General features: G+C 35.9%; 2 protein-coding genes across 2 annotated transcripts; both read left to right on the top strand.

The window, feature by feature from the left end:
- The first annotated feature begins 1,127 nt into the window (after positions 1-1,127).
- On the top strand, positions 1,128-4,318 carry LOC145591819 (putative disease resistance protein RGA1). Its single transcript, XM_081648314.1, has 3 exons — positions 1,128-1,779; positions 2,135-3,103; positions 3,360-4,318. Exons 1-3 carry the CDS (start codon positions 1,128-1,130, stop codon positions 4,316-4,318), a joined length of 2,580 nt encoding a protein of 859 aa, XP_081504440.1.
- Positions 4,319-11,451: 7,133 nt separating this feature from the next.
- Positions 11,452-14,496, top strand: LOC145591818 (disease resistance protein RGA2-like). Its single transcript, XM_081648312.1, has one exon. The coding sequence runs from the start codon at positions 11,452-11,454 to the stop codon at positions 14,494-14,496; it is 3,045 nt and encodes a 1,014-aa protein (XP_081504438.1).

Genomic DNA, 14,496 nt, shown 5'->3' with positions numbered 1-14,496 from the left:
TCACTCAGTTAAATAATGCACACTACCAAACTCATATTGATGATCACAGTACAATGTCCCTCGTTTCGTGTTGAAATGGCTTCATGTCTGTGATAAATGATTCTGAATTTTCTGAAATTGAAACTGGGGAGTTTGAGTTCGATCAGTTGGCCGAACTCGGTTTATGTCCGTGTTTTTCCTTCATGCATTACGGACAATAAACCCAATAACGAGGGAGATTAATTAAGGTGTTGCCAAGGTCTACTTATGCTCTTGACAACAGTTAATTCACCAGGTATGATTTCTCATTTTTCAACTGTTAATTACGATTTCCTATTCACAAATCACATGTTATTAGTTATTACAGCATTAAATTTTTGAGAGGAGAAGTTTGCTTTGTTCTTATTTTCACTAATATATTGCAACTTCATGGGGAAGAGCAAGTCACGTGCTCCATTATGCCTACACATGATCCTATCCGCCAATAACTCGCTACCATACCGGATTAGTTAAAAGAACCTACTTGTTATAGTCTATTTAGTAGATTAGTTGCTTTTAAGTTACATTTCATATTCACAAGTCTCTTGAAAATAGAGTTGATGTTCCATTATTTAACCTTAAACCAAGATTAGTTGTTAGAACCTTGCCATGAAATGCGGATATCATGTTGGGGTCACCATTCCCACTCATTTTTAATTTGGTCAATTAGTTTGCTCAGGTGATGTATAATTCCATTTATTATTAAATTCCATATTTATATTGATGATTTTTTAATTATGAATATCACCCATCATATTGGCATACCATTTTTAAGAACATGATATACTAAGCTAACACTCAAAAGTTGGGTTGAACTTTGAAGATGAAACTAACCTGAATTCATACGAGTCAACTAGGTAAGAGTATAATGGCAACATTGCATAATTCTCACACAAGGATCACCGTCTAGTAAGCTGCCCCCACATGCACACAATTAATCTTGATCATTTTTTAGACCTTCAAAATTGACCCAAGTAATTATGCGGAATTTAAGCCATCAAGTTCGCTATTGTGTAATGAGTATTGACAACCACTTACTTTCACTCACTCACTCATTTTTCTCCTCTCACAAACCTCTCATTTTCTCTCTAAAAGTCTCTGAAACAAAAATGGACATCGGAACTGCCATGTCTGTTGCTCAAACTTTGTTTGCAGCGCTGCAGTGTTCTCAGCTCAATGAAGCCTGCTCCATTGCTGACTACAAATCCAAACTTGCTGAGCTCCGTGCCACTGTAGTAAGAATCAAAGCTGTGCTCAAGGACGCTGAGGTCAAGCAAGAGCTATTTGAACAAGAACGACTCTTTATTGAGGAACTCAAGGATGCAATTTATGAAGCCGATGATCTCTTTGACGAGTTTGTCACTCTTGCTGAGCGGAATAAGCTCACTAAGGGTATCAAGGACCGTGTCCGTTCTCTTTTTACCAAGTTTGGTACGGCTTATAATATGACTCAAGGGGTTAAGAAGATCAAGAGCAAGTTGGATGCTATTGTTAATGATAGTCTGTTCAACTTGAACATTGATCATAAGCCTATCAACAATCGAAGGCTTGAGACTTGTTCTTATGTGTATGATGCTGATATCATTGGAAGAGAGCTTGATTTGGAAAAGATTGTTGGTATGTTGCTCGATTCTAATGTTGAGCAAAATGTTTCTTTCCTTTCTATTGTGGGGATTGGTGGGTTGGGAAAAACAGCGCTTGCCCAACTTGTGTATAACGATGCAAGAGTCACAACTGCATTCTCATTGAAGTTGTGGACTTGTCGCTGATGAGAATCAGAAGCTACTAGATGTACAAGGGGTTCTTAATAAGATTTTAGCTTCAACTACAAAAGAAAAGAATTATCAGAAGTTTTTGGGTTGTACTATGGATGGGTTGCAAAGCCAACTTCAAGAAAAACTTGTAGGAAAAAAATACTATACTTGTTTTGGATGATGTGTGGACTGAAAATCTTAATAGTTGGGATACATTGACAAAATATTTGAAGGGAGGTCAGAGGGGAAGTTGGATTGTGGTTACAACACGTTCACGTCATACAGCAGGAATCATCAGAGGTGGTCTAAGACATGAGCTGCAAGGTTTGTCGAAGAAAGATTCTTGATGTTTATTTGAAAAGGTAGCATTTTAATCACCACACTCAGCTCGATCCCTCATGAAGACTTGGTTGAAATTGGTCGAGATATTGTTGAGAAATGTGCTGATGTCCCTCTTGCAATTAGAGTGGTGGGAAGTCTTCTCTATGGCCAAGACAAACACAAGTGGCTTTCTATTCGGGAAATGGGATTAGCAAAAGTTAAAGAAAGCCAAAGTGACATCATGCCTATATTGATGCTTAGTTACCATCAACTTGAATCCCCATTAAAGAGCTGTTTTGGCTATTGTGCGTTGTTCCCTAAAGATTCCGTGATGAAGAAGGATACTTTCATAAGGCTTTGGATGTCACAAGGCTACATCCTACTAGATGATCTTCGAACCCCAGAGGACCTTGCTGAACATTATTTCTCAATCTTGTTGCAGAGATGTTTGTTTCAAGACGTGGAGAAAGATGAATATGGTAATATTATATCATGTAAGATGCATGATTTGATGCATGATGTTGCACAAGAAGTTATGGGAAAGGAGATTTGCACAGTGAAAACCATGAATGGGGATATGGACAAAAAAGTTCATCTTTCTATTATACAAAGCAAATTTACAAATTATGTTTCTAGTAAGACCCACTTACGTTCATTTCTTCTATTCAGAGAGTCGTATAGAGGTGTAAAGCAAATGGATCAGATTTCTGTGGATGCAATAGTAGCTAATTGGAAGTATTTAAGGGCATTGGAGTTGAGTCGGTCAAGTATGAAGAGTTTGCCGAGTTCAATCGGTGAACTGATACATTTGAGGTATCTAGACCTCTCAAGCAATCATGATCTAGAAGCTCTTCCTGGATCAATTTCAAAACTATACAATCTTCATACTTTAAACTTAAGCTGGTGTACAAGGTTGAAACAGTTGCCAAAAGATTTGAGGAAGCTGGTTAAGCTGAGGGTCTTGGATTTAGAAGACTGTAGTAGCCTGAGGTATATGCCAAAGGGCATTGGTAAGTTGACTTGCCTTCACACTCTTAATTTGTTTGTGTTGGTACAATCAAATTCAAGTAAGAAAGAGTTGTTTGATGGGCTAGAAGAATTAAAAGCTCTAACAAACCTTAGAGGTTTTCTTGAAATGAAAGTGCGATATGCAAAGACATGTACAAGTGATTATAAGATTAGTGAAAGAAGGGAGGGAGGGTGCCTGAGGAACAAGGAATATCTGAAACATGTGGTGTTTTGTTTTTAATTGTTATGAGTATGAAGAAGAAGAAGAAGAACAACAAGAAGACGAGGGAAGAGAGGAGTATGATGAAGCAGTGATGGAAGAGTTGCAGCCACATTCTAATCTCATGAGTTTGGAGGTGAGGGGATATCATGGTGTGAGAATGCCATGTTGGGCAAGGGAAGATAACTTTAATACCTATTTCCCCAATCTTGTTGAAATAAGATTTAAGTATTTTAAGAAGTTGCAGTATTTGGGACATTTACAACTTCCTCGGTTGAAAATTTTACAATTCTTTGATTGCCCAAATATAACAGCTGCTATTCTGGAGTGCCCTTTATTGGAATACCTAGAATTATATGGTTTCAATGAAAGATTGAAAATTGTACCAACATTAGGGGCCTCATCTTGTGACAATGATCCCAATTTAAAGGAGGTTACAATATCAAACTTTGCATGGCTTAATTCGCTGCCCGTGGACTCTTTTCAGGGTCTTGAGAAGCTATCAATAAACTGTGACAAGCTGAAGAGTTTGGGGGAACTTAGGGAGCTGTTCCGTAGCTGCTCATTTTCCCTAAAATACTTGAAATTGGAATGTTTCAGTAATTTGAAGAGTGTAGTATGTGGGGGATTAGAGCATCTCTCTGCCTTGGAGGAGTTACGAATTGGCTATTGCTCTAGGTTGAGTGAATCAGAAGAAGCAGAGGGAGAGTATCCCTTTTATCAATCCCTCCGTTCATTATCATTGTCTGATCTATCTCAGCTAGTAGAACTGCCCAATTGGATACAGTACTTGACTGGACTCCAATCCCTTGCAATTTATAGTTGTGAAGGACTGGAATCAATGCCGAAATGGATGTTTAAACTCACCTCTCTTAGGGAACTTCGAGTCAGATGGTTTTCGGCACGCCTGAAAGAGAGATGCCAAGAATCAAGTGGAGAGGACTGGCCCTACATTCAGCACATCCCTTCCATTTTGTTTAAGGACGACTGGAATTAATCTCTCTGATCTCATTGTTCAGGTAAATAATTAGTGTATTTCTATTCTTCAAAATTGTATTGCTCTGTTATTTATGAATGAACAAGTATCACTCAATCCTTGTTTCCTGTGTTTTTCGCTCGATCTATTCCATCCATTTCAATGATGCCCATCACCTCCTTAATAAAATGACTTTTTTCATACTATGCGTTTTCTTTCTCCAGCTATGAAAGGAGTTCTTGGGATTTCTGGATTTTATTGCCCAGTGACTAACATAAATTGCTGCTAAAAATCAAATAAGGTTGAATTGTAAGCATCCTAAGTTATAATGGTCTGTTTATTAAGGTACTTGGAAGAGAGTTGAGAATTTCTATTTCATGTACTGATCAATCTGTTCTGTTCTTTCTCATGAAAAATCTGGTGTCCAGAAATTTTGGACTTTTATCTCAATCAAGGAGCCTCACTTGCGGATTTGGCCTATATGTTTTCTGAAGATCGATGGAGTTGCTACTATTCAAACTTTCTTGCATGCTTTTCTTTTTCCCCATTTACTAGTAGAATGAATGATATAATGTACATTGTACAATGTTAGCTATGTTTTTCTCATGCACTCTTATATGTAATATGTTTGTGAAACAATTGAGGTATTGATAGATTTGCTTTGCCATTCTTCATACTGATGCAGTCATTCTAGTAATTTTCTTTGATGGGTTACCCAACTGATTAATTGAATGCTGTTACTTCCGTCTTTACAACCTGAATGTCATGGTCGGGTTTGCTTGTTTCTGAACTGCTAGACCTCATATTGTATTATTGTTTCTCAAGTATTTCATATATTCGATATGTTGCTGCATACCATCTACATTGCTAGATCCACCTATGAAACTGTGTTGTCCACCAGAAAAGCTTTAGTAGCTATATTAGCCAGTAACTGCTTAGATCTCATTTCTTTTTCTTCTCCCTCTCGTTTTTCTGTTTGTTTAGATTGACTGAGAAGCGCGTTATAGTTAAGTCTCACTACTGGCTAACTATAGTTGGATCAGATCAAGCTGCTGGTATATATTAATTCAGGAGCAGTATGTTTTTTTTTTTGTTTTTGTTTTTGTTTTTGTTTTTTTTTTTTTTCTTTTTAATAGCTGTGGCCACATGTTGCTGGACTGTTAGTATTAAACAGGCTGCTAGCATCAAACAAACTGTTGTAAACAACATAAATTTCACTCACTTATTAATCTGCCTCCTTTGGATATAGCAAAATGTGTCCACCCTTTAGACCACCATTTTCACATCGTAAATTAAGTGATAGACTACATGTACATTTGTACATTCTTGCCTAAATGAAGCCATCAAAACAATTAATTTTCGTGGAAAGTTGATACATGCACCACCCAATTGGTACATATTAGCGTAACTCAATAGACATAGATTGAATCTGTGGAGACTAAGCAAATTGCCTAGTAGTATGCTGTAAATTCCTGAGGGGAAAAAAAAAATTATAGCACGGCATGGATCTTCTGTGTGGAACTCTTCAGGTGACATTAGGCTGCAAACGATCCGAGCCGAGTCGAGTTTTTACTTGATCGAGCTAAGCTTGATAAAGATTTCAATGTTCAAACAAGCTCGAGCTTGAACGAGCTCCATAATTTTGTGTTCGAACTTTGTTCATTAAGGTTTTGCCTTGTTCGAGCTCGGCTTGAGCTCGTTTGTTTGTGATTCAAGCTCGAGCTTGAACAAGATCTAATGTGAACGAGCTCAAACGTGAACGAGTTCAATCAAGCTAATATTATTCAACTTTGAAAAATTATAAGTATACTTTAATCAGAAAAGTTGTTTGATGATATTCATCATAACAACAAAGTAGGCAGTAATTGAGTATTTGATATTATAAATGAGAAATTTGAGCAAATATACTATTCACTTTCTTAAAAATAACACTCCATATATTTTAATTTTAAATGCTATTATTAACATGGCTATTTTGATTATATACGATAATTGATTATCATTGATTTGGTTCCATATTATAATTGTACTATTTTAAGAATAATTAAAACAATGAAATTAATTGTTTCGAGCTTGAAAGAGTTATAAATGAGCCTATGAACGATTATATGTACAAGTTATTATCGAGCTATGAACGACTGTTTGTGAGTATTAACGAGCCGAGCACAAAGGTGTTCGAGTTGGGCTCGTTTACTTAAAACGAGCCTCAAATTTTTGTTCGGATCGGACTTGTTCAATACTTAATAAACAAGCTTTGACCGAGCTTGTTCGCGAGTTGTTTACAAACGTATCAGCTCATTTGCAGCCCTAGGTGACAACTATATGCGGCAATGCCATGTCTTGAAATCTTAATCTTGATATATATTCATCCACGTTTGATGCAGTCAAGATTGGTTTAGGAGTTCCGATCCCATTAGTTTTTGTCAGTGATATTGGTTAATCGATACAAAATAATTAGAGATGTGTATGTGAACTCCTAATGCGTAACTGTGATCAGTTTTTATACTTAGCAAGTGGCATTTTTGAAAAAATAAGAACTACTTTTTGTAACAAAAAATTCTATTTGGTACTAACAAAGCTATGTATTGGTACTTGTTCCAAAAAAAAAAAAAAAAAAAAAAAAGCAGCTATGTATTGGTGTTAAATTACTGATTATTTGTTACGAGTATCAAATTAGATCTTATTTGCAATTATTCGGATTTTTTTCTCATTATTTTTTTTTACTAAATATTCAAAATTTATAATTGTTAACATTTTTTTTTACTTAACGTTCAAATTCAAAAGTATAGGCGTGGTGCACCTATTTTTAGGTGCACTATGATGCACCTTAAACTTTGTAATGTGGGGTGTCAATTCAAGTAAACGCTTTAGTTTCGGGTTGGGTTTATCGGTTTTGGGTCGGTTTCGAAAATTATTAGGTCAGTTTTTTTTGGTTTTTTTTTTTTTTTCTATTTTCATTCGAGCTGGGTCCTTATCGGTTCGGGTCATAATCAGTTTGGTTTGAACCTGGTCGATTTGAAAAAAGGGTTTGATCATAAAAACAGGTTTTGGTTCAAAACAGTTCGGGTCCTTATCGGGTCGGGTTGTAATCGGTTCGGGTCAGAATCAGTTTGGGTTAAACTAGGTCGGTTTGAAAACGGGTTTTGGCTTAAAGCAAATCGAGTGAAATCGGGTCGGGTCATTATTATTGGTTCAGGTCATAATCGGTTTGGATTAAATGGGGTCAGTTTGAAAACAGGTTTACCCAACTTGAAGCGGGTTTTAGTTCAAATCATAACAGGTTAAAATTAATTCGTATCATTGTCGAATCGGCTTAATCAGATAATGGGTAGGAACAGGTCAGGTTATAATCGAGTTAAATCTTAAATAAGTTGGGTTTATCGATTAGTGGGTTAAAACGAATCAGATCATAAACATATTGGGTTAGGGGTTGTAAACGATTCAGTCATAATGGATTACAGGTTGTAAATGGTTCGGTCTCAACGGGTTATAGGTTGTTTACAGTTCTATCTCAATGGGTTATGAGTTGAAAACGGTTCAGCCATAACGAGTTATGGGATATAAATGGTTTTGTCACATCGGGTTACAGTTTGGAACAGTTTTGGTTTATCAGATTTTTTTCGGGTTTAAACAGTTTTCGGTTTAAATGGGTCAGGTTACAATTGGGTTCGAATGTAATCGGTTTGGGTTGCTTTCGATTTTGGGTTGTAATGGTTTGGCTTGAGAACATGTCTGGTCATTTACGGTTTGTACAAATTCGGTTCACTTCAGTTTCGGGCTGGAAAAAATTAGGTCGCCTCGGTTATCGATTTTAAAAAAACGGGTTTTTAACAGTTCAGTTCCTTTTCGAATCGGTTCGAAACAGTCAGGCTAAACGGTTCGGGTTAGAAATTGATAGCTCTAGATGTATGGTAAATGTTGTACTTCCCCTTTTCCTAATTTTTTGCCCCATTGCAATAAATTGGATCAAACTTTTAAAGTTTTGATCATAAATTTTCATTAATACTCACAACGTTTTTTTTATTTATTATTTGCATCACTTTGGATTGCACAAAATTTAGAATAGTAATATAATATTGTAAGTGGGTGAATAAATTATTATAGTAAAAGTAAGACAGGGACCATGAAAGAGAAAGTATGTGAGAGAGGATAAATATTTTTATTATTTTAGTGGAGACTATGGAAGAGAGAGAAATGATAAAATAAGTTGAGTGGGGTTTAAACTTTAAAGTAAGAGAGAGAGAAATGATAAAATATATTATAGTATAAAGTTACCAAATATAGAAGTGATGCATTTAAAAAAAAAAACACCCCAAAAAGAAAAGTGATGCAAATAAAAAAAAAACGGAGGGAGTATACAAGAGATAATATAATCATGTGGTTACTTGTTGGATTCGTCTCATTGTAAATTTTATTAATATCAAGTTTCTATTATTTTTTCACACATAAAAATAGACTTATGTATGTTTTAAGACACGTCTTGGAGACCATGAAAAGTCAAATGGAACAAATAAAAGGGGACTAATGGAGTAGTGGTTAAGACCAATTTTTAGAGAAGCCTTACGGCAGTTTGGTCATCTGATCTATTCCCATAGGAGTATTTTTTTTTTTTTTAAATAAGAAACTTAGGACATGTTCTGATTGGCTGAACTGAACTGAATTAAACTGAATATTTTATGGGAGAAGGAAATTAAGATAAGAAGTGAACTGAACTGAAAATAAGTTGCAGAGAACAGACCCATAAAGCTAATGCAAAAACAAATTTAATTGAAAATAAATAATTGAAAATCGAATTGATGAGTTGTACTTGTATTCAATTTACTGGACTTCAATTTTCTAAAATAAATTTTTTGAAAGAATGTACCTAGCTTCTTACGAAATATCATAAAAAATGACATCATTGTAAACACAAATTTTAAATCTACAAAATATAGATTTAAAACAAATGCAACAAAGTATTAAATTTATTAATTTCATAATTTTGGATACAATCTCTAATTTTGATACTCTGATTCGATCTCCACCTTGACTTTGACGTAATCCGGATTGACTTGATTTTTTGAACAAGGGACGTTGAAGCTTGATCTTGATCGAATATTTGATGCAAAACTTTGACTTATGTTGATGTAGACCTTTGACTTGTTATTGATGTAGATCTTTGACTTGAATTCTTGATTGAGGGCCGACGAGGCGTGATCTTGATCAATAACTATTTGACGTAAAGGTTGTACTAGTGGTCTTGATGATTTGAAGTCCTTCTTTCCTTCGTGTTGAGAGTCGTCGAGGCTTGATCGATCTCTTCCATGGGTGATCTTCTAGAGTAGAACGGCACGTCGAATTAGAGTATTTGATGAGAGGTTTTCTCTAGAGAGGTTTAGAGTATTTGAGAGACTTTTTCTGAATTTTGATTCTCGTTGTTTCCTCTAGGTTTTCATCTCCTCCATTTATAGAGTGAGACACCCTAAGGTTAGTTAGGGTTTGATATGTATTGGGCTTTTAACTTGTTACTTATGACACATTTACAATAGCCAAACCCATTTAAGTAGGTTTTTACTATTTAATAAACAAATTAATTAAAATAATTAAAATGGGCTAATTTAATTTATTTCACCCAAAATAATTAAAATAATTAATTGTCAAATAAACAGGAGTTAATACTTTGACTTTTGACCTGTATAATATCCGATATGGCACTTAAATAAAATTTAATTGCTTAAAATCATCAATGCTTTTAGGCGAGAAAAAAAATTCATTAGAGAGCGACATGTGTACAATTTTAGAAAGAGTTGATATCAACGGTTGTAATTTTTAGTAATAGTCATAGATAGATAAGTTAATGGGTATTGTTGAATTTTTTTTTTTTTTTTTTTTTTTTTGAATCAAGGTATTGTTGAATTGGTCTGAAGGTACATTTTTAAAATTTAGTTTTAATTTTTTTTTTAAAAAAAAATTAATGTTAGTTAATCTTAAAGATTAACAATTTCTTAAGAAAATTAAAAAGTAGAAATTTTCTAAGAAAAAAAAGGTAGAATTTGAAACGGAGCTTACATTTCAGCTCCAAGTAGGAAAATCAGTATCTCCCCAATTACCAAAAACAATGCAGTGGACAGTAGAAATCCTTCTTATCCAATCCCAACTAAATAGTCCCACAACAAAAGAAAAACTCATACCAATATTCATTTTTCCAATTATCTTGATCGTCCTATATATATCACCGAGTCATATAATGCACACCACCTGTTCGACAAAATGACACTTGAAATGGCTTTATGTGATTGACGGGTTGTTCACTTGTTTTAGTTAATAAACCCAGTTAACGAAGGAGATTAATTAAGGTGTTGCCAACTGCCGAGGTTTTCTTATGCTCTTGATGAAATGATGATCCTCAGTAGTTGTTTCACCGTGTTTTGAATTGGGTATGATTTCTCAAACTTTTAACTGTTAAATAAAATTTCTCACTCACAAATCACATGTTAATAGTTAGTTTTTGAGAAGAGAAGTTTGCTTTGTTCTTATTTTCACTTTTTATATTGCAACTTCATCGGAAAGAGCAAGTCACGTGCTCCACCATGCCTACACGTGATCCTATCCGTTGATAACTCGCTACCATACCGGAACAACAATAAATATATGGCTAACCAAGAGAAGTTGACCCATACCTACTTACTATAGTCATAACAAAGATTATTTAGTAGACTAGTTGCTTTAAAGTTGCATTTCATATTCACAAGTCTCTTGAAAATGGAGTTGATGTTCCATTATTTAACCTTAAACCAAGATTAGTTAGTATAACCTTGCCATGAAATGCGGATATCATGTTGGGGTCATTAACATCATTCCCACTTATTTTTAATTTGGTTAATTATTAGCTTGTTGGTCGGTGCTCACTCACCATTCTCACTCAGTCACTCATATTATAAATTTGGCATTGCATTGAATTCTACTGGCTAGCCCACATGCACACAGGTAATCTAGATCATTTTTTAGACCTTCAAAATAGACCCAAGTAATTAAGTACTATTTACAACCTTATTATGCGGAATTAAGCCATCAAGTTTGGTATTCTGTATTGATTATCACTTTCTATTAATCACTATCCTTTTCTCTTGCTCTCACAAACTCTCATTTTCTCTGTTTCTTTTCTGCAACCAAAAATGGATATTGGAACAGCCATGTCTGTTGCTCAAACCTTGTTTGCGGCACTGCAGTGTTCTCAGCTCAATGAGATCTGCTCCATTGCTGGTTGCAAATCCAAACTCGATGAACTCCGTCGCACTGTCTTAAGAATCAAGGCTGTGCTCAAGGATGCTGAGGCCAAGCAAGAGCTGTCTGAACAAGAACAGCTCTATATTGAAGAGCTCAAGGATGCAGTTTATGAAGCTGATGATCTCTTCGATGAGTTTGTCACTCTTGCGGAGCGTAAGCAGCTCACCAAGGGTATCAAGGTTCGTGTGCTTTCCCTTTTTACCAAGTTTGGTACAGCTTACAATATGGCTCAAGGGGTTAAGAAGATAAAGAATAAGTTGGATGCTATTGCTTATGATAAGCGGTTCAGCTTGACCATTGATCATAAGCCTATTAAGAATCGAAGGCTTGAGACCTGTGCTTATGTATACGAAGCTGATATCATCGGAAGAGAGCTTGATTTGGAGAAGATTGTTGGTGTGTTGCTCGATTCTAATGTTCAACAAAATGTATCTTTCCTTTCTATTGTGGGGATTGGAGGGTTGGGGAAAACTGCCCTTGCCCAACTCATGTATAACGATACAAGAATCACAGCTGCATTTCCTTTGAGGTTGTGGACTTGTGTCTCTGATGAGAATGAGGAGTTACTGGATGTGCGGGGTGTTCTTGATAAGATTCTAGCTTCAGCTACAAGTCATAAGATGAATGAGGGCTCTACCATGGATGCATTGCAAAGACAACTTCGAGAACAACTTGCTGGGAAAAAATACTTGCTTGTTTTGGATGATGTATGGACTGAAAATTATGAGCGCTGGCATACATTGAAGCAATATTTAATGGGAGGTCAACAAGGAAGTTGGATTGTGGTTACAACACGTTCACATCGAACTGCGGAAATCATAGGAGATGGTGCAAGGCACGATTTGCAAGGCTTGTCGAAAGAAAATTCATGGTGTTTATTTAAAAGAGTAGCATTTGGATCTCATCATTCAAGTCTTCCCGAAGACTTGGTTAAAATTGGCCAAGATATCGTTGAGGAATGTGTGAATGTCCCTCTTGCAGTTAGAGTGCTGGGAAGTCTTCTTTATGGCCAAGACAAACAAAAGTGGCTTTCGATTCAGAGAATGGGATTAGCGAAAGTTAAAGGAAGCCAAAATAGCATCATGCCTACTTTGATGCTTAGTTACTATCAACTTGAATCCCCATTAAAAAGTTGTTTCGGCTATTGTGCAATTTTCCCTAGAGATTATGTGATGGAGAAGGATACATTGATTAGGCTTTGGATGGCACAAGGCTACATTCCGTTAGATGACCATCAAAGCCCTGAAGATCTTGCTGAGGAGTATTTTTCGATTTTGTTGCAAAGATGTTTCTTCCAAGACGTAAAGAAAGATGAATATGGAAATATTAGATCATGTAAGATACATGATTTAATGCATGATGTTGCTCAAGAAGTTATGGGAAAGGAGATTTGCTTGGTGAAAACCATGAATGGGGATGTGGACAAAAAAGTTTGCCATCTCGCTGTCACAAAAAGTGAAAATACAAACTACTCATTTAATAAAACCCAGGTACGTTCATTTCTTCAATTCAGTGAGTATGACATTGACATTATCGTGGACTTGAATGCATTAGTAGCTAATTGGAAGTACGTAAGAGCATTGGACTTGAGTTTCTTGAAGAACAAGAGTTTGCCAGACTCAATAGGTGATTTGATACACTTGAGGTATCTAAACCTCACGCATAGTGGCAGTCTAGAACTTCTGCCGGATTCAATTACAAAGCTAGGTAATCTTCAGGCTTTAATCTTATATTGCTGTAGAAATTTGAAAGAGTTGCCAAAAGATTTGACGAAGCTGGTTAAGCTGAGGGTCTTAGATTTAAACTATTGTCATAATCTGAGGTATATGCCAAGAGACATGAGTAAGCTGACTTGTCTTCACACTCTTAATTGGTTTGTGGTGGGAGATACAAGTTCAAGTAAGAAAGAGGTGATTGATGCGCTGGAAAATCTAAAAGCTCTTAGAAACCTAAAAGGTAATCTTAATATAAAGATGCATTTTATTAAGATAAGTGTAAGGGGTTATAAGATATATGGTGGAAAGGAGGGTGGCTGCCTGGGGAATAAGGAACATCTCAAAAGTGTGGGGTTTGATTTTAGTGATGTGTATCATGATTACGATGAATGGGAGGAAGATAAAATGGAAAAGTATGATGAAGCACTGATGGAAGTGTTGCAGCCACATTCTAATCTCAAGAGTTTGAAAGTGTGGGGATATCAATGTATGAGAATGCCACAATGGGCAAGGGAAGATAACTTGGCAACCTTTCTCCCTAATCTTGTTCTTTTATCATTTGGGGATTGCCCAAAATTGCAATCTTTGGGACAATCAAAGCTTCCTAAGTTGAAAAAACTAATAGTGCATAATTGCCCAAACCTAACAGTTATTCCAGGGTGTCCAGCATTGGAATTTCTATATTTATCTGAATTCAATGAAAGATTGAGAATTTTACCAGTATCAGGGGACTCATCTGATGACATTGGTCCCAAATTAAGGAAGCTTAAAATAGACAACATCGCATGGCTTAATTCGCTGCCCATGAATCCTTTTCGTGATGGTGCAAAGCTTGTCATAGAAAGGGACAGGAAAGTGGAGAGTTTGGGAGAATCTAGGGAGGTGTTCTGTCGCTGTTCATCTTCGCTGAAATACTTGAAAATTAGGAATTGCTGCAATTTGAAGAGTGTAGTAACTGGAGGATTAGAATATCTCTCTACATTGGAAAATTTACAAATTTATGGTTGTGATAATCTGAGTAAATCAGAAGAAGTAGAGAGAAAGTATTCCTTTTGTCAATCCCTCCGCTACTTGACAATACATTATATTAGTTGGCAGAGAGAAATGCACAAAGTCCCAAATTGGATACAGTACTTGACTGCCCTCCAAGCCCTTGATATAAGTGGATGTCAAGTCTCACCTCGATCTCTAAGGAACTTCGTCTCCCCAACCATCTGA

The sequence above is a fragment of the Chenopodium album genome, chromosome 18 (assembly GCF_948465745.1).
Source record: "Chenopodium album chromosome 18, dcCheAlbu1.1, whole genome shotgun sequence".
NCBI classification, from domain to species: Eukaryota; Viridiplantae; Streptophyta; class Magnoliopsida; order Caryophyllales; family Amaranthaceae; genus Chenopodium; species Chenopodium album.
The sequence above is the reverse complement of the archived record's forward strand: the minus strand, read 5'-3'. Positions and strand labels throughout refer to the sequence as shown.

Bases quoted from the DNA above. Each gene is read 5' to 3' on its own strand.
- LOC145591818 (XM_081648312.1), top strand. From the start codon at position 11,452: ATGGATATTGGAACAGCCATGTCTGTTGCTCAAACCTTGTTTGCGGCA.
- LOC145591819 (XM_081648314.1), top strand. From the start codon at position 1,128: ATGGACATCGGAACTGCCATGTCTGTTGCTCAAACTTTGTTTGCAGCG. The intron at 1,780-2,134 runs GTCGCTGATGAG...TTATTTGAAAAG, and splicing joins CTCATTGAAGTTGTGGACTT to GTAGCATTTTAATCACCACA. The intron at 3,104-3,359 runs GTAAGTTGACTT...ATGAGTATGAAG, and splicing joins GTATATGCCAAAGGGCATTG to AAGAAGAAGAAGAACAACAA.